The sequence below is a fragment of the Vipera ursinii genome (assembly GCF_947247035.1).
Source record: "Vipera ursinii genome assembly, chromosome: 3".
Lineage (NCBI taxonomy): Eukaryota > Metazoa > Chordata > Lepidosauria > Squamata > Viperidae > Vipera > Vipera ursinii.
This window is the reverse complement of record NC_139516.1, coordinates 7,419,351-7,442,510: the sequence shown is the minus strand read 5'-3', so window position 1 is coordinate 7,442,510 and position 23,160 is coordinate 7,419,351. Positions and strand designations below refer to the sequence as shown.

Sequence of the window (23,160 nt, the reverse complement as noted above, 5' to 3'; positions counted from 1 at the left end):
TTTCATTATACAAAACTGACAAAATATCCATAACAAGATGTTTGGCACCTGACTTGCTATCTTGAATTATTTGGGCAAAAGATAACGAGTTGCTCTTTGAGTTTGTGCATCTTGATTGGCTAAGATTTCTTCCACTGGCCCTTTACCATATGTCCTTTGCTGCTGTTCCCTCACTTCAAACGAGCGTTGGCCTTTGACTGGGGAACGGAACTAAATTCAGCATTTGACAAACGAACGATCAATTTTTGAAGCAGTAACTCAGCAACAGAAATACAGAGTTATTTCACAATATAGTGTCCTCTATTCCCGTTTCATACTGGGGCCATTTCAGAGTGGCTACCTTGAGATAAGCAAGATTAGAACAACGTAGCCAACCCACTTAATTCCAATGCTGAGTTAAGGCAGATATTAGATTACTCTAACCTCTAAACCAGACCATAACGGTTTGCATCCATAAAGCAAGCTGAAAAGTGGTTGCAGGTTTAATTAGCTCATTGGTTACACAAGTTAAGTAATTACCAGGGTGGGGTTAAGAACTTAAAGGCAGTCGAGAAGGCAGTGTTCTAGTTGTGTTTCTAGTTTGTGCGTGAAGAAGGTTGGGTTGTTATTTTTTTTTGTATGTTCAGTTAGGTAAGTACAAGAATAATAGCACTATGTTATAAATTATTTGTGTTGCTGGCTTTAAGATTGAGGCATAGTTGGCTTGTTCCATAGGCTGCTTCATACTTAGCTTTTGTATGGCGTTTTTTTTTTCTTGAGATAATTTACATCTTGTGCTACTGTGCATTTTGTTTCACAAGATACAATTGGCTGGCTTTGTACAACGAGCTTAACTAGTTTGTAAGACAAGCAAACCTAAGCCAATGCACGCTAGACTGAAGAATTTATTGAAATACAATTCCTCTATGTAAATTGTGGTTTATCTGGTAAACCACAAGCTATGGCTTGTTGCAGCGTATGAAGCAGGCTGCTGTGTTTTTCGGTAGCGGAAGGAATATTTAGGATTCTGTTTTTTGAAGGTGATGGCCTTGTTATCAGATTTATTTTTTGAATGAGGTAAAAAATTTTTTAAAAAGCGTTGGGTCTGACTGCTATTCAGTAAATGGATATAGCTCTACAGTCTTGCCATTGATACAAAAAAAATTGTCATTAGTGTAGCTGTTTTAGGTGCGTTGCATTGTTAATGGTGATATTGTGGGTTGTCTGTCAAAAAGTAGATTTCTTTAAAAGGCATGGGGCGCTTTCCTTTACCTTCTTTTTCTTTTGGCATGTGGAACTGGAATGGATTGGGGCTGAAAAATTCAATGGAAATACTTTCTAAGCTGTTCTGTACATTTCATGCTTTTGTAAAGGGAATAACCGCTAAGCATGATTACTCAGGAAATGACTCACCGAGTGACTGCCCTTTTTTTTTTCTTCCCCTGCCTGGAATTAACTATGAGCACAAAGAATGGAAAGGCTAAAAACGGGTTCTTTACGAAAAGTTGCTCTGCTACTTTTGAAGACGGTGAATTTGTCTCCAAAGGTGCCCGCTCGGAAACTGATTTTATGCTTGCTTTTTAAAAACTTCTCTTTTTCTTCCTTCCCTCTCCAGGCCCAAGAAGAACTGGGCAGAAGGGCAGTCATCGTCCCAACCCCAACGAATCCGGCACACTCTAGAAAAGCCAGCATCCTTTTTGCAGCTGCTGTTCAGGAGTCCATTTGGCCTCTGAGTTCAGAGTTTTCTAGAATTTGCAGTCGGTAGAGTCAGAGTGGGATTAGAAATGCAGGCGGACACGGTGTCCAAACATTTCATTGCATCGCGTGTCCGGCTTGTTGCTGATGTTTTGACTAGTCTCCTGTCCAGCAGCTGGGAAATGGGAGATAGCTTTTCTCCAGAGGGAACCCAGGATGAGGCAAGCAGCTCATCTTCCGAGGACACGCAGTGGACCTCATTGCATCGGTCAAGATCCAGCATGAAGTCGGAGATAAAGCGCCTTCAGACATTTCAGCTCTGGCCAGCGAGCGTTCCTGTTTCTCCAGCTGAACTGGCAGCTGCTGGTTTTTATTTTGTGGGTCCTGCTGACACTGTCCAGTGTTTCTGCTGTGGTGGGTTGTTGTATAATTGGTTAGCTGAAGAGGACCCCATGGTAGAGCACAAGAAATACTTCCCATCGTGCCTGTATGTCCAGAACAAAATCGTAGGAAATTGCCCACAGGTGCCTTGGAGCGAAGAACACCTGGACTGTGTAGATGGGCAATTTCTTGGCATGCTACAAACTTTAAATGTGGAGGAGAGCCCTGTAGGTAGCCAGCCAGAATATCCCTATATGGAGACAGAAGGAGATCGGTTGGTGTCGTTTGAGAATTGGCCATCTTATTCGCCGGTGTCTCCTGAATTGTTGGCCAGAGCTGGCTTTTTCTATACAGGTATGTGAGGAAATGAGAACTGCTTTTGCTTCCATCTACATTAATGTATGGCTTGTTATTCCTGGAAGCCTAGACCTATCTGATGAAACGGGTGGCCTTAGTCTATTTTGTATTTCTGTATTATTTATTTGTATCCCACCTTTGTTGTTGTTGTTGTTATTGTTGTTATTGTTATTATTATTATTATTATTATTATTATTTACAAATAATTCAAGGTGATGAATATATCTAACAACTTTCTTCTCCTATTTTCTCCACGACAGCAACCCTCTGAGGTGGTTTGGGCTGAAATAGGGACTGGCTCAAAGCCACCTAGTTGGTTTTCATGGCTAAGGTGGGACTTGAACACACTCCCGCTTTCTAGCCTGCTGCCTTAACCACTAGACCAAAGTGGCTGTATTCTGCCTTTATAATAGTAATTAAATGAGTAAATTTTGTATAACCCAGGAAGGCGTAACTAATGTTCCTGCCTCCTGTTTGCTCACAGCACCAACCCTGTGAAGTGGATGGGGTTAAGGATTACTGGTACAAAGTCACCCAGTCAGTTTTTGTGCCTAAAATAGGTCAGGAATTCACAATCTTCTAGTTTCTAGTCTGGCACTTTCACCACTCAATTAACCTGCCTCTCGAAGGCAGAGGTATGATACCTTGGAATGTGTAAGACCTGGTTTGGTTTCCTTGAGTCTAGAATCCTTTTATTCTCTACAGTTTGTTTAATAATTTGTTGCAAGCTATGGAAGCTTTGGCCAGGAAACGCTGAGGCTAGCTCTCATTAAACCAGGGGTCCCCAACCTTGTCAGCTTTAAGACCTGTGGACTTCAACTCCCAGAATTCATGCTGGCTGGAGAATTCTGGGAGTTGAAGTCCACAGGTGTTAAAAGTTGACAAGGTTGGGGACCCCTGCTCTAAACAGGAGAATTTATAGTTGTTAGATGCATCTACAGCAGCCTACAAATGGTGTAAGAGCAGAGTGTGTAGTGTGGACTATATGGGGATTTTTGGTACTTTGGGCCGAAGCTATGGAGACTTTACAGGTAGTGCTCAACTTATGACTACAGTTGACACCGACGTTTCTGTCACTCAGCAGGATGTTTTTTAAGTGAGTTTTGCCCCATTTTACGACCTTTCTTGCCACAGTTAAGTGACTCACTGCAGTTGTTAGTAACAGGGTTGTTAAAGTGAATCTGGCTTCCCCATTGAACTTTGCTTCTCAGAAGGTCGCAAAAGGTGATTGCACGACCCAGGGACACTGCGGTTGTCATAAATATGAGCCAGTTGCCAAGTGGCTGAATTTCGATCATGTGACCCTGGGGAATGCTGTGACGGTGTTAAGTGTGAAACACGGTCCTAGGTTGCTTTTTTTTCAGCGCTATAACTAAATAAATTTATTTATTTATTTATTTTATTTAGATTTATATACCGCCCTTTCCCGAAGGACTCAGGGCGGTTTACAGGGCATTTAAAAAACAGTCAATACAAACGTTAAAACAAAATTAAAAGAAATTAAATAGAACCCTGAGAAAATTAAAACCCAATTAAAATTTAAATTAAAAATATTCTCAGCCTGGGCCAGAGAGCTCGAAGAGCCAGGTCTTCAGGTCCCGGCGGAATGAACGGAGGTTGGGGGCAGTCCTAAGCTCCGCAGGCAGCTGGTTCCACAGGGCAGGTGCACCCACTGAGAAGGCCCTACCCCTGGGTGTTACCCGCCGGTTAAACCGGCGGCACCCTGAGGAGACCCTCCCTGTGGGAGCGCACTGGACGAAGGGAACTTGATGCTGGCAGCAGGTGTTCCCTCAAATATCCCGGACCCTCGCCATTTAGGGCTTTATAGGTCATCACCAGCACCTTGAATCTCACCCAAAGGGCAACTGGAAGCCAATGGTTGTAAGTCGAGGATAGGCCAGGGATGGGAGACGACAGCCCTTTTATGACTTGTGGACTTCAACTTGAAGTCCACAGGTCCTAAAAGGACCACCATTCCCACCCCTGATATAGGCAGTAGGCTTCTGTTGTCCTGAGTGAAGCGTCAATCTGGCTTTGTCACCCCTTGATCAATATAAAATTAGGAGGACTTTGAGTGGATTCCCGGAATCCTGTACTAGTTCTTGGTTTCATTGGCTTGTTACTTTTACTGGACCTCTCCAGAAAAACCATATCCATCAAAAGCTGTAGCAGTGATCCCTGCCATAATAGCTTGAATTTTGAGAGGGGCTCCTGGCATCTTCAAGCATGTGGCAATGTTTTTTTGTTTGTTTGTTTGTTTCTGTTGCTCTTGACCAACATGTGATCTTTTGTCATGGATGTTTTCAGGCCAGCAAGATCACGTGCGGTGTTTCTACTGTGATGGTGCACTGAGGAACTGGGAACAAGGAGATGATCCCTGGACAGAGCACGCCAGGTGGTTTCCAAGGTGATCAATTCTGACGTACAATTTTTTCTTCCACGCTCCATGTCTTGTAGGAACTGGCATGGGCAGGTTTTTTTTGACCCTGGTGTTCAAGTTATCTCTTGGATGATAATAGGGGGGTGGGAAGCACACACTCCTTGGACTGAAGGATTGTGTCAGCCATGGCCATTCCCCATCATTCCGTTAGAACCGAAGAAGCTTCTTGGATGAGGAGCAAAATGTTTGTAAGGAACACCCCCCCCCCCGAGAAAGTCCAGTTGCCTTTTGGGAAAGCACCTTTGGGACAACCATGACTTGGATGACCGAATCTCCATAGACCAGGGGTAGGCAACCTTGGCTCTTTTATGACTCGTGGACTTCAACTCCCAGAATTCCTGAGCCAGCATGGCTCAGCTTGGAAACCTCTCCCTTTCCTCTCAGTGTGGCTGGCTCAGGAATTCTGGGAGTTGAAGTCCACGAGTCATAAAGTGGCCTAGGCCTAGGCCAGGGGTAGGCAACCTTGGCTCTTTTATGACTTGTGGACTTTTATGAGCCGTGACCAGGGGGGCTTTTGCACAGGTTCGCCTGGTGCGCCAGTTGCGTCCCTATCTGGACCGAGACGCCCTACGCACAGTCACTCATGCGCTTGTGACCTCCCGTTTGGACTACTGTAACGCTCTCTACATGGGGCTGCCCTTGAAGACCACTCGGAGGCTTCAACTGGTGCAGAATGCGGCCGCGCGAGTTGTAATGGGGGTTTCCCGATACTCCCATGTAACACCTCTACTCCGCGAGCTGCATTGGCTTCCGGTTGCCCTCCGGGTGAAATTCAAGGTGCTGGTTATCACCTATAAAGCCCTACATGGCCTGGGTCCGGGATATTTGAGGGAACACCTGCTGCCGGCATCAAACGCCCTTCGCCCAGTGCGCTCCCACAGGGAGGGTCTGCTCAGGGTTCCGCCGGTGAGAGATTGCCGGCGGGTGACACCCAGGGATAGGGCCTTCTCAGTGGGGGCGCCTGCCCTCTGGAACCAGCTGCCGGTGGAGCTGAGGACTGCCCCCGACCTCCGATCATTCCGCCGGGGCCTGAAGACCTGGCTTTTTCAGCTCTCGGGCCCAGACTGAGGAAGAATTTTTAATTTGGGGTTCTTTTTAACTGACTACAGGGTTAATTTAATACTTTTTAATTTGTTCTTAATTTTTGTATTTTGGATTTTTAATTCCCTGTAAACCGCCCTGAGTCCTCAGGGAATAGGGCGGTATATAAATATAACTAAATAAAATAAATAAAATAAACTCCCAGAATTCCTGAGCCAGCATGGCTCAGCTTGGAAACCTCTCCTTTTCCCCTCAGCGTGGCTGGCTCAGGAATTCTGGGAGTTGAAGTCCATGAGTCATAAAAGAGCCAAGGTGGCCTACCCCTGCTCTAGGGCATTTCAGTGTATTAGTTAAGCATTACCTCAGGGATAGGTAACCTTGGCTCTTTTATGACTCGTGGACTTCAACTCCCAGAATTCCTGAGTCAGCATGGCTCAGCTTGGAAACCTCTCCCTTTCCCCTCAGCCTGGCTGGCTCAGGAATTCTGGGAGTTGAAGTCCACGAGTCATAAAAGAGCCAAGGTGGCCTATCCCTGCCGTAGTCGGATCCAACAGAAGATAACTTTTTATACCCATCTGTTGCAAATCGATACTAAGTAACAAGCAATATTTTACAACTAACCTTTTCTCAACCTTCTTCCTTACCCTTCCTTCCACAGTTGTGCATTTCTGCTCCAGTCCCGAGGGAGAGATTTCATAAGTCACACCCAACAGTCTAATGTAATGTTGGTGAGTATGCATGCATCTTCTGTAGGACTATAGCTTAAATAATACCCCATGCTGTTAAATGTCTGGATATGTAACAGGCTCTCTTATCCATTATCTTATTGGGGGTAAAGTGGCTGTCCTAGCATGTATATCAAACACTCCGATGGGTTGGAGCGGGCTCTTTCTCTCTGAGACGTATCCAGCTGGGCTTTGGGGCTTGGCCCCGGGTGTGATGCCAGGGGGTGGGGTGGCAATTTGTTATCTTGAAAGTTTCGGAAGCTTTACAGTACAGCTAACTGGATGGAAGATCGTGTGCTTAAAATTGGGTTCCAGGGAACTATTTGACTAGTGCAGCGGCAGGCAACCTTGGCTCTTTTATGACTCATGGACTTCAAATCCCAGAATTCCTGAGCCAGCCACGCTGAGGGGAAAGGGAGAGGTTTCCAAGCTGAGCCATGCTGGCTCAGGAATTCTGGGAGTTGAAGTCCACGAGAGTCATAAAAGAGCCAAGGTTGCCTACCCCTGGCCTAGGCCTAGACCACTTTATGGCTCGTGGACTTCAACTCCCAGAATTCCTGAGCCAGCCGTGCTGAGGGGAAAGGGAGAGGTTTCCAAGCTGGGCCTTGCTGGCTTAGGAATTCTGGGAGTTGAAGTCCACAAGTCATAAAAAAGAGCCAAGGTTACCTATCCCTGAGGTAATGCTTAACTAATACACTGACATGCCCTAGATCAGGGGTAGGCAATCTTGGCTGTTTTATGACTCGTGGACTTCAACTCCCAGAATTCCTGAGCCAGCCATGCTGAGGGGAAAGGGAGAGGTTTCCAAGCTGAGCCATGCTGGCTCAGGAATTCTGGGAGTTGAAGTCCACGAGTCATAAAAAGAGCCAAGGTTGCCTACCCCGGACTAGTGGCTGCTGTTATGTCCTCCTTGTTGCACAGTGATCTCCTTGACCAAGCTGCTTGAATCCATCAGTAAGCTGGCAGTGGAATCCCCAAGGCTGATAATACTGAGAGACTTTAATCGGATTCATGTCTGATATGTCTCGGGTTCATGACCTTTATACGACAGCCATATACCTGATTTAAGTTACTGAGGGCCCAACACCCACAGGTGCCAGGCCTGCTTTTTTTCTTTCTTTTTTTTCTTTTTAACTCCAAGAAGCTGCAACATGATCAGAAGGTGAAGGATATTATGATGGCTTCTTTGTCATTTTCAGATCACTCTCTAATTGCTGTTTGGGTTGTTGATGCTGCCCTTTTAGGATGGCAGGGACTATTTAATTGGTCTGTCCTGGTTGACTAAAATTCTGGATGGGTTCCAAAAGCTTTTCAGCCTATGGATATGGACAATTTGTTTCAAGTCTTCGTCCCCGGTCTGGAAGGATAAGGCAGGATAAGGATTTCAGATTGGATTATTCACATATGACCTTTGAGATTCCCTGGGTTTTCTGATGAGTTTCAGGAGATTATTTTTTTTAAAGAGACCCTTTTGAGCCCCATTTGAGAAAAAACCAACAACCCTGTGCATAACAGGTCATATTAGGAATTACCTAGGAGCAATTTAGAACAGCAAAATGCATTTCTTCCATCCACAGATAGTTTATTCATGGCTCTGTTGAAAGTGACTTATTGTTTACTTAAGGAAGGGAAGGGTCACAAAACTGTTGACGGGGCCATGGTGACAAATGTTCCAGGGATGGGTCACAGAGTTGCTCATCAGATAAAGTACACGCAGTCCTTGACTTGCAGTCTTTTGTTTAAAGTGATTGTTCAAAGTGACAACGGCACTGAGAAAAAAATGACTTGTGACTATTTTTTCACGCAACTGTTGCAGCATCCCCGTGGTCACGTGATCAAAATTTAGATTTTAGATTTCAATTTTATTAGATTTATATACCACCCTTTTCCCGTAGGACTCAGGGCGGTTTACAAGGTGTTGAAAACATGAATACAATACAAAAATTAAAAAAAAATTAAAAATAATTAAATTCGATCCCTGAAGTAAAAATATAAAAACCCCAATTAAAAACTCTCAGCCTGGGCCGGAAAGCTCAAAGAGCCAGGTCTTTAGGTCCCGGCGAAATGAACGAAATGAAATCCAGGTGCTCGGCAACTGGCTCATGTTTATGACGGTTGCAGTGTCCTGGGGTCATGCGATTGCCTTTTGTGTCCTCCTGACAAGCAAAGTCAATGGGGAAGCCGGGTGTCAACGCTGCTAGCATCGAATGTTCTTGCTTGACAAAAGATGAAGAAGCAGCTATTTCATATGTTAAACTCAGTGCTTTTTTTGTAAAAGAAAAAGGTGCCGGAACTCATACATGTCATACAACCCGCCTTGCCTACCCTACAAGATTCCATCCAAAAAAGGTGCCGGAACTCCGTTCTGAGTGTTCTATGACAAAAAAAGCCCTGGTTAAACTTGTATATTGCTTTAAGAGATAGGGTTAAGGCTGGGAAGAGGAAGATTGTACCTCAAGGCCATATGAAATCAAAGAAGATAAGAACTTGGCAGGTTGTCTAACGGAAGAGAAACTAATTCTTTAAATTAATTGGAGAATATGATTAATGACAAAAACAGAAAGGTGGAGAATTGTGTTTAATATATTGTGCAAGGGGGCGGAGATTTCAGCTTCCTTCGAGCAAGCATTTGCCGGAGTATTTTTTTTTAAAAAAATCCATTTATATCCCGCCCTTCTCCGAAGACTCAGGGCGGCTTTTCAGTAGCCTTCATTCTATGTATATGCCTGCTTATTAGGGCTTTCACACACACACCCCAAGTGGCATTATTACAAAGTCAGCTTAATTGCCCCCAACAATCTGGGTCCTCATTTCACCTACCTCGGAAGGATGGAAGGCTGAGTCAACCTTGAGCCTGGTGGGACTCGAACCTGCACTAATTGCAGGCAGCTGGTGTATTGGGCTAATAAAGCACTTTTAAGGTAAACAATGCCTCAGCCTCACTTGAAAAGCTCATACGTTGGAAACTTGACAGCCGGATTCGCTTAACAACCAGGTTACTAACTTAACAACTGCAGTGATTCACTTAACAACTGTGGTAAGAAAGGTTATACAATGGAGCAAACTCCGCTTAACAACTAACTGTCTGACTTAGCAATGGAAATGGGCTCAGTTGTCGTAATTTAAGGGCTGTCTACATGCCCTGTTTTCCCTTTGCTGTTACATCTACCTTTGTTTTGTTTTTAGGTATTTGCTTTTCATCTGCATTATGCCATTCAGACTCTCTTGAGTTTGGTGGCTGCATACGTTAGAAATTAACGCAGTCTTCTCCTATTTTGTCTTGGTGTTCAGGAAGACAGCTTGCATTGGTCTGAAGACTATTCCGAAAGCTCTCGCGGTAGGTGATAGAAAAGAAGTTTTTATGTTTTGCTTAATTTTGATAACATTCTTAGCGCTGACTTCTTAGGCAGCCGTGTCTTTTAACTCGAGCAGGACGCCCAGTGCTATTTGCACATTATCCCACAATTCTACATTTTAGACTTAGCCTATAAGGATACCACATGGATTACTTCTTCTTTCCACCCTATTATAATGTGGATTTTTAGCAACAGTGTATTAGTGATACAGCTAGCAACCCTATGTCTGGTGCTTTTCAAACAGCACTGAACAAAATGACTTAAAACTGGTTCTCACATTGAAACCATCGCAGTATCCCTACAGTTTATGTGACCAAACTTCAGCCACTTAATGATGGTTACAGTGTCCCAGGGTCATGTGATCATCGTTTACGCAGACACCTTCCGGCAAGTAAAGTTAATGTGGGAAGCCTGATTTGATTAACAACGGTGGCAAAAGCGGTCATAAAATTGCTCACTTAACAACCCCCTTGCTTAATGATGGAAATTCTGGTCCCAGTTCTGGTTATAAGTCGAGGACTACCTGTATGGAAAGAATAACTCTTGCCTTGAAGAAGTTGCAACGTGTCTGTTATCAGTAAACATCACATGCAAATATTAGAGCTGAAGCAAAGGGAACATTTCTGCGTAGTGCAGCACAAAGATAGGTACGAAATCAGAAGGAGAGAAGATGGCAGAACTAAATATTGTCAGAATTTAGGCAAGAATATCAATTCCCCCTAAGTGGAAAGTGCATTGATAGCTAGAAGCAAAAATATTCCCCTTAGATCAGTGATGGCGAACCTTTGAGAGACCGAGTGCCCAACCTGCAACCCAAAACCCACTTATTTATCGCCGGGTACCAGGTGGACGTGGCCCACTGGGTGGGCGTGGCTGTGGTGGTCATTGCAAATTGGGTGGGTGTGGCCAAGGTGGACGTGGTCACCTCAATGTTGCTTGTGGGGAGGGATGCCTGTGGGGGGTGGGCAGGGTTGGGGGGATCCAGGGGGTCCCTGCAAGGCAGGGCGGTAGGTAGGAGTCTCGTCCTGCGGGGTAAGGCGAGGCAGGATGGGGGTTCCATTTCCATGGGGCAAGGCAAGGACTGGGGCAGCTGCTGCCTGACACCATCGGCCCTCGCACACAGAGGCCAGCGATTACATGGGGGCCAACGGTGTCCCTCAGCAGCCACAGCCTGCCAACCCCTTGACCGGCGCACTCTGGGGCTCCGCAGCCCAGCACCAGCAATTCAAAGAAGCTGCCTCTGAGATGGATGGCCGGCCAACAGCTGAGGAGGCAATGCAGTGGGTCATGCCCGGGAAAAGGAGAACATGCGAGGCCAGGAGGGACGGGGTGGGGGGGGAGGGAAACCAGCTGTGTGGGGATGCATCCAGCCACGTGGGACCTTGGCAAGATAGCAGGTGGCTGGTTGAAGAGGGACAGTTGCCATCTCCAAGGCATGGCGCGTATGCCCACAGAGAGGGCTTTGAGTGCTGCCTCTGGCACGCGTGTCACAGGTTTGCCACCACTGCCTTAGATGGTTGGCTTGGCCCTATAGAACTTGCTATTTAACTGCAATGGGAGCCAGTTTGCCCACACCTGATCGCTGTGATGCATAATCCCCTCTTGGTGAGTTTTTCTCCATCCTGGCCATGTGCCCGAGGCTGAATGCCAAGCGATGGAGACTCTTACCCAGCTGCGTTTGAACAAGGCCCATGTTTGCTTCGGGCAGGATGGGAATCAAAGCAGCAGCCATACAGAAGACACAAGACGTGTGGCTGACCCCCCCCCATCTGCTCTGATCTGACGATCATATTTGTAATGGTCAGAATGTTTATTGAGTTGTTTCTCCTTGGAAACCACTTCTGGACTTTGTGCCCGAGGTGGAAACAAAAATGTAACTTGGGCTTCGTTGTGATAGAAATGACTAGCATATATTATAAGGTAAAAGCAAAAAGTTACCACCTTATTCTACTGTGCTAAAAAGAGCGGCAAGTCAATGCTTTTCTTTCTTTTTTCCCCCCCATTTACTCTACACTTTTTTCTCTTCTCCTTTTTTCTCCCTTACTCTCCCCTTACTTTCGTTTTCCTGTGTATTTGATGTCTTGATAAACTAATAAGAATTTAAATGCTAAAAAAAAAAGAATGCTTATTGAGATGAAGATCGGGGCACTGTGAGGCAGCTTGGTTATATAATGGGATGCCGAAGCTTGGAGAAATAAGCTTTAAGGCCATCGATCGAGCACTGTTCTTGTCCTTTTTGGTAAGCCACAGTAGCATATATGCTTGAAAAAAACCTTGCTCCCTAGGTTGGCATTAAGCACACTTCAGTGTGTGTGTGCTTTCTGTGACTTCCCTAGAGATCAGAGACCCACCATTTTTGAACACTAAATCGCCTCTGATTTAAATGCAGTTGTTGACCTGACCCCCTTGTCCTTTTTTTTAATCCTGGCTTCAATCATGTGGGGTGATTGTAATACTTGACATGCTGCTAAAAGCCTCGTGCAGACTAAGGCCGCCCCAAAGATGAGTAACTAGTGATTTCCAGAGCATGTTTGTTACGTAAAAGGTGTCGGTAGAATGCCAGCATGGAGTCCTCCTAACCTGTTTAAAAAAAAACAAACGTGCACAGACAAAGAGCTGTAATTCTTCTCTTAATAAGTCAGTATTCTCTGCAGGTAAAAACATTTTCACCCTGGCCACCGCTGAACTCCATTCTTTCCATCTGTATTGTGTCATTTAGCTTATCTGTGAGCAAAATCTGGAAAAATCTCTCTCTGCTTGGTGAAACAAAACAACGCTTCCCATTTTTGTTTGAGGCTGAATAAAAGTGTAGGTCTTATTCCTCACACAATCCATTTGCCTTTTTAAAAATTTTTTTTTAAAAAAAGGCAACTGGATTGTTTGAGGAAGAAGACATTTGAGAAACAGATGAGAAGCAAAACATGTTCTTTCCTCAAAAAACAGTCCAATTGCCTTTAAAAAAAGCATTTTTGAGATGACTATGATCTGAAAGACTGAGAATCTCCATAAACAAAAGTGTAGGTAAATCCCTCCCATTCTCAGGCTGTCTTGCAGTTCACAGATTATTTTTTTTATTAAATTTCTAAGCCGCCCATCTTGCCATTTAAATTAGATTATTTGTATGTGTTTACATATACGGACTGGTGTGTGGACTAGATCTGTTCCCTCTTGGTCACCACGATTTAAAAAAAAGATGTTGAGACTCTAAAAAGAGTGCAGAGAAGAACAACAAAGATGATCAGGGGACTGGAGGCTAAAACATATCAGGAACGGTTGCTGGAATTGGGTATGTCTAGTTTAATGAAGAGAAGGACGAGGGGGGACATGATAGAAGTCTTCCAATATCTCAGGGGCTGCCCCAAAGAAGAGGGAGCCAAGCTATTCTCCAAAGCACCTGAAAGCAGAACAAGAAGCAACAGATGGAAACTCATCAAGCAGAGAAGCAACCTAGAACTAAGGAGAAACTTCCTGACAGTTAGAACAATTAACCAGTGGAACAACCTGCCTCCAGAAGTGGTGAATGCTCCAACACTGGAAGTTTTTAAGAAGATACTGGACAGCCATTTGTCTGAAATGGTATAGGGTTTCCTGCCTGAGCAGCGGGTCGGAGTAGATGACCTCCAAGGTCCCTTCCAACTACTACTACTACTTCTTCTTCTTCTTCTTCTTCTTCTTCTTCTTCTTCTTCTTCTTCTTCTTCTTCTTCTTCTTCTTCTTCTTCTTCTTCTTCTTCTTCTTCTTATTATTATTATTATTATTATTATTATTATTATTATTATTATTATTCCTCCTCTTAACAGGAGAAAATGGAGAGAATAGTTGCCCTAGAATACTTGATTGGGATAAACAAACTCAAAGCTCCACCTAATGCAATTTAAGTATTATATTTAGTCAAAGTCAAGGCTTCATATATGTATATTGGAAACCTGTCATTTACACAGCCGTATTTTTTTTTTAAGTTGAATCTCTTTAACACACCAGCGTAATATGCAGAAATGGCTGTGAATTGAGTAACATGTCCGTGCTTCCTGTGGATTCTTTCCTAAGCTACTGTTCTTGGCAGCTTCAGCTCTTAATAGCAAAGAGAGAAAGTTCTAAAGTAAACTGCAACGGTGAATGACTTGTCCATTATGAGCCCCACCTCTATCAATGCCATTGTTTCAAAGAAGTCGCCGTGTGCTCTGCGGCCTTTGCTTCCAGCAGAAATCAAAATCGCTGTTGATGGAAGTGTGCAGTATATGCGTGCAGATAATGCAAGATCAAGGGAAGGATCTTGTTACTTGTGGCGAGCATTTCAACATAACGTGCATATTCAGAAATTTCTTCTGATGGTACCCTTTGAAGATTGCACTGTGTAGGGAAATGTCTATGGAGATTCTCAGTCATCCAAGTCACGGTTATCCCAAAGGTGCTTTTTAAAAAGGTTAACTGGACTTTCTTTGTTTTTCTTTGAAGACGTTTCGCTTCTCATCCAAGCAACTTCTTCAGTTCTCATCCGTCTTATTTGGATGAGAAGCAGAATTTAATTTAATTTAATAATATTTCTATACCGCCCTTCTCCCGAAGGACTCAGGGCGGTGAACAGGGCAAGAATAAAAATACAGGATTACAAAAGTTAAAAAATAATTAAATACATGCCCATATCCTAAAAATACATCTTAAAACCCCAGTAAAAATGACAATAACAACCCCCCCCAGTCCCCTCATCAGGCCAGGCCAGCTTGTTCAAAAAAGTATGTTTTTAGCTCGTGGCGAAAGGAGCGAAGATCGGGCGCCGTCCGGAGCTCCACCGGTAGCTGATTCCATAGCTGCGGGGCGCCCACAGAGAACGCCCTCCCCCTGGGGGCCACCAATCGACATTCTCTGACCGGTGGCACCCTGAGGAGGCCCTCTCTGTGGGAACGTACTGGGCGGAGGGGAGTTGATGCTGGCATAAGAATAAGAATAGAATAGAGCTGGGAGGGAACCTGGAGGTCCTCTAGTCCAGCCCCCTGCTCAAGCAGGAGAACCTATACCGTCTCTGACAGCTGAATGTCTAGTCTCTTCTTAAAAATTTCCAGTGATGGTGCGCCCACGATTACTGGAGGCAAAGCTGTTCCACTGGTTGATTGTCCTCACTGTCAGGAAGTTTCTCCTTAATTCCAGGTTGCTTCTCTCCTTGATCAGTTTCCAACCGTTGTTTCTCATCCTTCCCTCTGGTGCTCTGGTGAACAAGCTGACCCCTTCCGCCTTGTGGCAGCAAAACGTCTTCAAAGAAAAACCAAGTCCAGTTGCCTTTTGAAAAAGCGCCTTTGGGACAACTGTATAGGGCTGTGGCGGAGAACCTATGGCACGGGTGCCAGAGGTGGCACGCAGAGCCCTCTCTGTGGGCACGCGCGCCATTGCCCCAGTCCTAGGCCTTCAGCTGGGTTCTATAAAACCTTTTCGCTTTAGGCCTCCGCCGCCGTGTGCCAAAAAAAAAAGGTTCAATCAATCAATCAATTTAAACTTCTCGCAGGAAAAAAAAAGTTCTCGCAAAGTTGGAATTGATCGATTGAACTTTTTAGTCCCATCTAGTCTGCCGTTACCACCGCAGCCACGCCCACCCAAAGGGCCACGCCCACCCAAAGGGGCACGCCCATCCGGCACCCGACAATTACATAAGTGGGTTTTAGGGTTGCAGTTTGGGCACTCGGTCTCTAAAAGGCTCACCATCACTGGTATGGGGAGTTATGTTAGGGAATTTCTGCAAATGCCTTCGAGACACGTCAAACTTTCTTTTGAACTCAAGGCAAATATCCTTCCAAGCACTGTCTTTTGATGCACTCTCTCGTTGCCCACATATTCCTACAGAGTCGATGGAAAGAGCACCAGATCCTTGGAGAGTGAGAAGAGACACACACGCCGAACGCCCCCACGAGCCAGGTAAAGTTTCAGGCAAGTGGAGAACAAGGGCAGAGAAAAAGGAACAAGCTCTGGTTAACTATTATTTATTTTTATTTTATTTATTTTATTGTATTTATATACCGCCCTTTCCCTGAGGACTCAGGGCGGTTTACAGGGAGTTAAAAATCAACCATACAAAAGTTAAAACCCAATTTAAAAAATATTAAATCAACCCTGTACTATGAAAAACCCCAATTAAAATTTGCCACTAGCATCGGTTAGAAACATAGAAAACTGATGGCAAAAAAAGACCTAGCAGTCCATCGAGTCCTTTTGAGTTTGTTTTTTTAAAAAAAATCTTTTATTTTTTAAATTTTTTTCTCTGATGATGGACATGTGACTATGCTGACTCAGGAATTCTGGGAGTTGAAGTCCACGAGTCATCAAAGAGCCAAGGTTGCCTACCCCTGCCCTTGTCAGTTTAAGGCTATGCTCCGGGATTCCTGATTTATTTATTTTTTGGCTTAATATTGAAAATACTGCCTTATAGAACCTCACTCACACCCCCTTGATTTATTGAAAGGTTTCAGTCACGTCCCCCATTTCTCTTCTGTCCTCCAAGCTGTACATACTCAGTTCCTCCAATCTCTCCTGACATGTTATTGTCTCTCAGACTGTGCACTTTTTTTTGTTGCCCATCTCTGGACTCCCTCAATCTTATTATCCTTTTTTTAAAAGTAGGTCTCCAGAACTGGATGTTGTTGTTGTTAGTTGCGAAGTCGTGTCTGACCCATCGCGACCCCATGGACAACGTTCCTCCAGTATTCCAAATGGGGTCTGCCCAAAGCCCTCTACAGCAGAGGTCTTCCAACTTGGCCCTTTTATGACTTGTGGACTTCAACTCCCAGAATTCCTGGCTGAAGAATTCTGGGAGTTGAAGTCCACAAGTCATAAAAAGGCCAAGTTGGAAGACCCCTGCTCTACAGTAGACTGGTAGTGGGATTAGGACCTCCTTTATCTTCCTGGTGATCCCTCTAGTGGTGGCATCCCAGAATTTTGTTTTCCTTCACAGCTGCCCGGCCACACTGTTTACTCATTTTGCAGTCATCTGTTGTGAACACACCTAAATCCTTTTCTTCTGTTGTTCTGTCTAATACTGTATCTCTAATACCGTACTCTGTCAGAGGATCCTTTTTCCCTAAGTGCAGCCTCTATTGCAACTGCTAGAGAAATAGCGGTCATGACTTTGTGTGCTTCCGCAATCCAGACCCATTTGAAAGCACCTTTTCTCCCCTGTGTGGCCACAGAGGTGGTTGGTGTATGTGCATTAGAATTAAGCTGAATAGTTTCCGTCTGAGCTTCTGACTGCAAAACCACTACAAAATTGGGAGGGCTTTTGTTTTTAAGAAAGGGACGCGGTGTGGCTCAGTGGGTTAGGATGCTGAGCTTGTCGATCAGATGGTCGGCAGTTTGGCGGGTCGAATCCCAAGTGCTGCATAGCAGAGTGAGCGCCTGTTACTCGTCCCAGCTTCTGCCAACCTAGCAGTTCGAAAGCACGTAAAAAATGCAAGTAGAAAAATAGGGACCACTACGGTGGGAAGGTAACAGCGTTCTGTGCGCCTTTGGCGTCTAGTCATGCCGGCCACATGACCACGGAGACGTCCTCGGACAAGCGCTGGCTCTTCGGCTTTGAAACGGAGATGAGCACCGGCCCCTAGAGTCGGAAACGACTAGCACGCAAGTGCGGGGGAAACTTTACCTTTAACTTGTTTTTAAGAGTTCTTCCTTTGGCCTTCTTCGTGGACTCTGTATTCTCGAAGTCTTGTAAAGGAAATAATTCGCTGGATAGCTTTACTTCCATTCAGTAACAAAGCCAGAGGAGGAGGAGGAGGAGGAGGAGGAGGAGGAGGAGGAGGAGGAGGAGGAGGAGGAGGAGGAGGAGCGGTGACACAAATGTTTTAATTAGTTGCTTGTTGCTCTTCAGCAGGAGAAAATACCCCTGTAAAATGCCAGATTGCTGGGTTTGTTTTTCGGAATTACCTTTGTGCGGGATGGGAGTGAAGGATCAGGACAGTAACATTTGCTGTGTTGAATTGATTTGCAATGTTCTCAGGATATCAAATGGGCAGAACAGAGGACCAATGCAGATTGCTTTCAAGCTGCTTCGGGAGTTTGAGGAATGGAAACACTTGACAGTCTGAAAGCGCCCTAAGTCTAAATCAGATGTATGATCCTAGAATCGTTATGATTTGCCATCAAGTCAGCGTCAACTCTTAGCACCACAGAGGTGGATTTTTATTTTTATTTTCCTCCAGAAGGATCTATCCCCAATTTTGTCCTTCAGGTCTTCCGAAAGGATAGCCATTTCTTTTGTAATTGGGTCCATCCAGCCCGATGGTTCGTCTTCCTCTTCTTTTCTTTTCTCTTCTTCTGTCGCTTGGACTAGCTAATTTTTTCCTCTTCTTGGAAACACGAGAACAAGCACTGTTCTTACGTGACACGATTTTCCTGCAAAGCATTCTTCTTTAGCATCATGCTTCCTAATATGCTGGCTGGGGAGTTCTGGAAATTGAAGTCCACATATCTTAAAAGTTGCTGAGTTGGAGAAACACTGCAATGTAATAATGCCTTTCATTATTCCTAGACAACATGGTCCATAATAAAACTTGCAGTCCATCTTACCTAAATGACATTTGATGGATAAAGTTGGCACGTACTATTTTGGTGAAACTAGTTGTTAGGATTTTTTTGTGTGTGTGCAAGGCAATAACTTCACATAACCACAATAATAATAAGAAGAAGAAGAAGAAGAGGGGGAAGAAGAAGAAGAAGAAGAAGAAGAAGAAGAAGAAGAAGAAGAAGAAGAAGAAGAAGAAGAAGAAGAAGAAGAAGAAGAAGAAGAAGAAGAAGAAGAAGAGTTGGAGTTGGAAGGGACTTTAGAGGTCATCTAGTCCAACCCCCTGCTCAGGCAGGAAACCCTATACCATTTCAGACAAATGGCTGTCCAGTCTCTTCTTAAAAACTTCCAGTGTTGGAGCATTCACTGCTTCTGGAGGCAGGCTGTTCCACTGGTTAATTGTTCTAACTGTCAGGAAGTTTCTCCTTAGTTCTAGATTGCTTCTCTCCTTGATTAGTTTCCATCCGTTGCTTCTTGTCCTGCCTACAGGCGCTTTGGAGAATAGCTTGACTCCCTCTTCTTTGTGGCAACCCCTGAGATGTTGGAAGGCTGCTATCATGTCCCCCCTCATCCTTCTCTTCATTAAACTAGACCACAGGTCGGCAACCTGCGGCTCCGGAGCCGCATGCGGCTCTTTGAGCCGTCTCTTGCGGCTCCCAGCCGCCCGGTGCGCGCGCACCTCTTCCAACGGGCAGTGGTGCGCGCGCACCTCTCCAAATGGAGAGTGGCACCGCCCGTTTGGAGAGGTGCACGCGCACCTCCCCGAATGGGCGGAGGTGCGCGCGCACCTCCCCAAACCTTTGGAGAGGTGCGCGCGTACCTCTGCGCGAATGGGCAGCGGTGCCGCTCTTTCAGGAAGCCCGCCGCGGCCCGTCTGTGAAGCTGCCGAAAGCGGCAGCTTAGCAGAAGGGCCGCGGCAGCTTCCGCAAAGAGCGGCGCCCCTGCCCATTCCGAGAGGTGCGCGCGCACCTCTCCGAACGACCGGAGGTGCGCGCGTACCTCCGCGCGAATGGGCAGCGGTGCCACTCTTTCAGGAAGCCCGCCGCGGCCCGTCTGTGAAGCTGCCGAAAGCGGCAGCTTAGCAGACGGGCCGCGGCAGCTTCCGCAAAGAGCGGCGCCCCTGCCCATTCCGAGAGGTGCGCGCGCACCTCTCCGAACGACCGGAGGTGCGCACGTACCTCCGCGCGAATGGGCAGCGGTGCCGCTCTTTCAGGAAGCCCGCCGCGGCCCGTCTGTGAAGCTGCCGAAAGCGGCAGCTTAGCAGACGGGCCGTGGCAGCTTCCGCAAAGAGCGGCGCCCCTGCCCATTCCGAGAGGTGCGCGCGCACCTCTCCGAATGACCGGAGGTGCGCACGCACCTCTCGGAATGGGCAGGGGCGCCGCTCTTTGCGGAAGCTGCCGCGGCCCGTCTGCTAAGCTGCCGCTTTCGGCAGCTTCACAGACGGGCCGCGGCGGGCTTCCTGAAAGAGCGGCACCGCTGCCCATTCGCGCGGAGGTACGCGCGCACCTCCGGTCGTTCGGAGAGGTGCGCGCGCACCTCTCGGAATGGGCAGGGGCGCCGCTCTTTGCGGAAGCTGCCACGGCCCGTCTGCAAAGCTGCCGAAAGCGGCAGCTTTGCAGACGGGCCGTCGCCATCAGGCAACCGGGAACCGGTTCCATCTCATTTTTTAAAAAATGGCAGCCGCGTGCGTCCGCGCATGCGCAAAAAACCTTTTTGCGCATGCGCGTGCATGGACACACGCACGCGGCTCCCTCTTTTTTTAATTTGTGATGGAACCGGTTCCCAGTGGCTCTTTTTCTTTTTTAGGTTGCCGACCCCTGAACTAGACATACCCAATTCCAGCAGCCGTACCTTATATGTGTTAGTCTCCAGTCCCCTGATCATCTTTGTTGCTCTTCTCTGCACTCTTTCTAGAGTCTCAACATCTTTTTTACATCGTGCTGACCAAAACTGGATGCAGTATTCCAAGTGTGGACTTTCCACCACCAAAACGGGATGTGTCTGCCTGACTGTGCATGCACAAGTGATATCCCAATACAATGCCCATAAGTCAAAGCTGAGCTCATTAATAATGCATTCTAGGCCAAACTTCACAATCTTTTATTGTAGATTGCAAGGCCAGAGATTCCAGCTTCCAACTGCCTCCTACATTATGTCTCCTCTCTCTCTTTTTTTTCTCTCTTCAGAATCTACCACCAGCGTGGAAGAAAAACTGCGCCAGCTTCAGGAGGAACGGATGTGCAAAGTGTGCATGGACAAAGATGTGTCCATTGTGCTGGTTCCTTGTGGCCACTTAGTGGTGTGTGCTGAATGTGCTCCTAATCTGAGCCGCTGCCCCATCTGCAGAGGGGACATTCGGGACAGTATGAAGGCCTTCTTGTCCTGACCTGTAAAGTAAGTGAAGCATTGAATCCATAACAGAAGGGAGACTGGTACTGTTTACTTGATTGCTGGTCTAGTGTTAATCTTGGTGCTCTGTGTTCTTTCTGCTGGTATAAAGCACTGTGCCCTCTAAGAAGTGGGCCACGGTGGCCCACGTGGTTAGAATGCTAAGTCGGAAAACCATTGAGAGGTTGACAGCTCGGCAGTTGAAAACGTGAGAGCGAGCCGCGTGACCGGAGTGAGCGCTTGTCCGTTTGTCCCAGCTTCTACCAATCTTGCAGTTCGAAAGCATGCGAATGCAAGTAGATAAATAGGTACCACTTTGGTGGGAAAATAACAGGATGATGAAAGGAGCCCCTAACTGGGTGTTCCCTGGGCAACGGTGATGTCACTGGCTAATCCTTTCAACCCAGAAGTGCCTTGGTAGGTGTTTCCAACGTGAATATAGTAGTAGTAGTAGTAGTTATGTACTGGGCTTTTGGGTACCACACCACGTGCGTTGCTGGAGAGCTAACGGCTCCAGGCCTGCAATTGGTCAGCCTAAGGCGGCAAGCACGGGTTCAATCTTATTGGCTGCTACCATAGGGCTTGGCTATATATTGGGGCTGGGTGCAGCCCAAGCCTGAGTACAGTTCCATCAAGAAATAAAGAATGAGTTTCTCTGTACCAAACCGTGTGTCTTCATTCCTGCTCACCAGAACCCATGACATAACAGTAGTAGTAGTAGTAAGTAGTAGTAGTAGTAGTAGTAGTAAGCGATACTTAATACAGACTTTCAAGGCCTGCTATTCTATAGCAGAGGTTCATGATGGAGAGTTCAGCTTTCCTTTCTGTTACCATTTGGTCCCCTAACTGGGTAGCTCAGAGATGGTTATCCCAATTTACTCCTGGGATTAGATTCATCTTATTTTAGCCAGTAGACGCCCAGCTGCAGGTTAAGCTGTCATTGCTTTATCCCATTGCTTTGAGGGTGAGATAGCCGCAGGAAAAGTAGGCAGACGTGATGTGCTGTTCATTCATTCCCTCCAATACAGGTAAGTCCTCAACTTATCGTCACAATTCAGCCCCACATTTATGTTGCTAAGCGAGACCGTTGTTAAGTGAGCTTGGCCCCATTTTACGACTTCTCTTGCCACTGTTGGGAAGTGAATCGCCGCAGTTGTTAAAGTTAGTAGGGCACTTGTGAAGTGAACCCGGGCTCCCCCTTTGACTTTGCTTGCCGGAAGGTCGCCAAAGGAGATCCCATGCCCACCCCACCCCCCGCTCTGGACACAGCAACGGTCATAAATACGAGTCAGTTTTCAAGCGTCTGAATTTTAATCACGTGACCCTGGAGGGTGTTGGGACAGTCTTTAGGTGTGAAAAACGATCCTAAGTCCAGTTTTTTTCAGCGATGTTGTAACTTCGAACGGTCACTAAGTGAAGTGTTGTAAGTCGAGGACGGCCTGTATTAAGGTGAATCTGTCACAAGGACATTTCTTGCCTTTTTTTCAGAACATTCAGCGAAGAACTCTTTCCTCTGCACAATTTCCTTTGGCCCAGGGAAGACTCTACTCTGCCCCGTGGAGGGAACAGGAACCAAACGAGGACTTGAATAAATGAACCAGGGTGCTTTATTTATTTATTTATTTAATTCATTAATTATTTGACTTTGATGGTAGGCTGCCCGTTTCCAAAAAAAAAAAGACTTCTTTCCTTCTTTCCTCTGCATCCTACACCGAAGCCAACAATTTTGCCGAACTTCTGGATGTAGCTTCTTCGAGTCGTCCTCATTTCGAGGCTTCCCTTGTTGAGAGACTGGCAGCTTGATATGGGTGGGTGGGTGGGGGGTGAGAATTATTTAAAGCCTATTTGCAAACGCTTGTCCCAATTCTTACGGGTATAAGATTTTTAAAGCAGATCATTTTGAGTGAAAAGGATATGCATACGTGTGTGTTTTTGACTTGCAATGTTTTTTTTTATTATTATTATTTTAAGAGAATAAAATAGCTTTCTGGAATCGTTACTTAACAATTGCTGTAAGAATTTATTGATTTAGTGTTGCATTAAATTTCTAAACTACCCGTCCCTGTTATTTATTTCCCACCTTTATTATATATATATATTTTAAAAAGACTGTAGGCCACGGGTCGGCAACCCGTGGCTCTGGAGCCGCATACGGCTCTTTCGGCCTTCTCCTGAGGCTCCCAGTTTGCAGAGAGAGAGAGAGGCACTTAATTTAATTTAATTTAATAATATTTCTATACCGCCCTTCTCCCTGAG

General features: G+C 45.9%; 1 protein-coding gene across 1 annotated transcript; it reads left to right on the top strand.

Moving 5' to 3' along the window:
* The first annotated feature begins 608 nt into the window (after window positions 1-608).
* On the top strand, window positions 609-22,936 carry BIRC7 (baculoviral IAP repeat containing 7). Its single transcript, XM_083357353.1, has 8 exons — window positions 609-630; window positions 1,595-2,409; window positions 4,720-4,819; window positions 6,552-6,621; window positions 9,910-9,955; window positions 15,807-15,878; window positions 20,703-20,910; window positions 22,393-22,936. Exons 2-7 carry the CDS (start codon window positions 1,764-1,766, stop codon window positions 20,900-20,902), a joined length of 1,134 nt encoding a protein of 377 aa, XP_083213479.1. The 5' UTR covers window positions 609-630; window positions 1,595-1,763; the 3' UTR covers window positions 20,903-20,910; window positions 22,393-22,936.
* Window positions 22,937-23,160: the final 224 nt, after the last annotated feature.

Coding starts and splice junctions, on each gene's coding strand:
- BIRC7 (XM_083357353.1), top strand. CDS start 1,764: ATGCAGGCGGACACGGTGTCCAAACATTTCATTGCATCGCGTGTCCGG. Junction 2,410..4,719: donor AGCTGGCTTTTTCTATACAG/GTATGTGAGGAA, acceptor GGATGTTTTCAG/GCCAGCAAGATCACGTGCGG. Junction 9,956..15,806: donor CTATTCCGAAAGCTCTCGCG/GTAGGTGATAGA, acceptor ATATTCCTACAG/AGTCGATGGAAAGAGCACCA.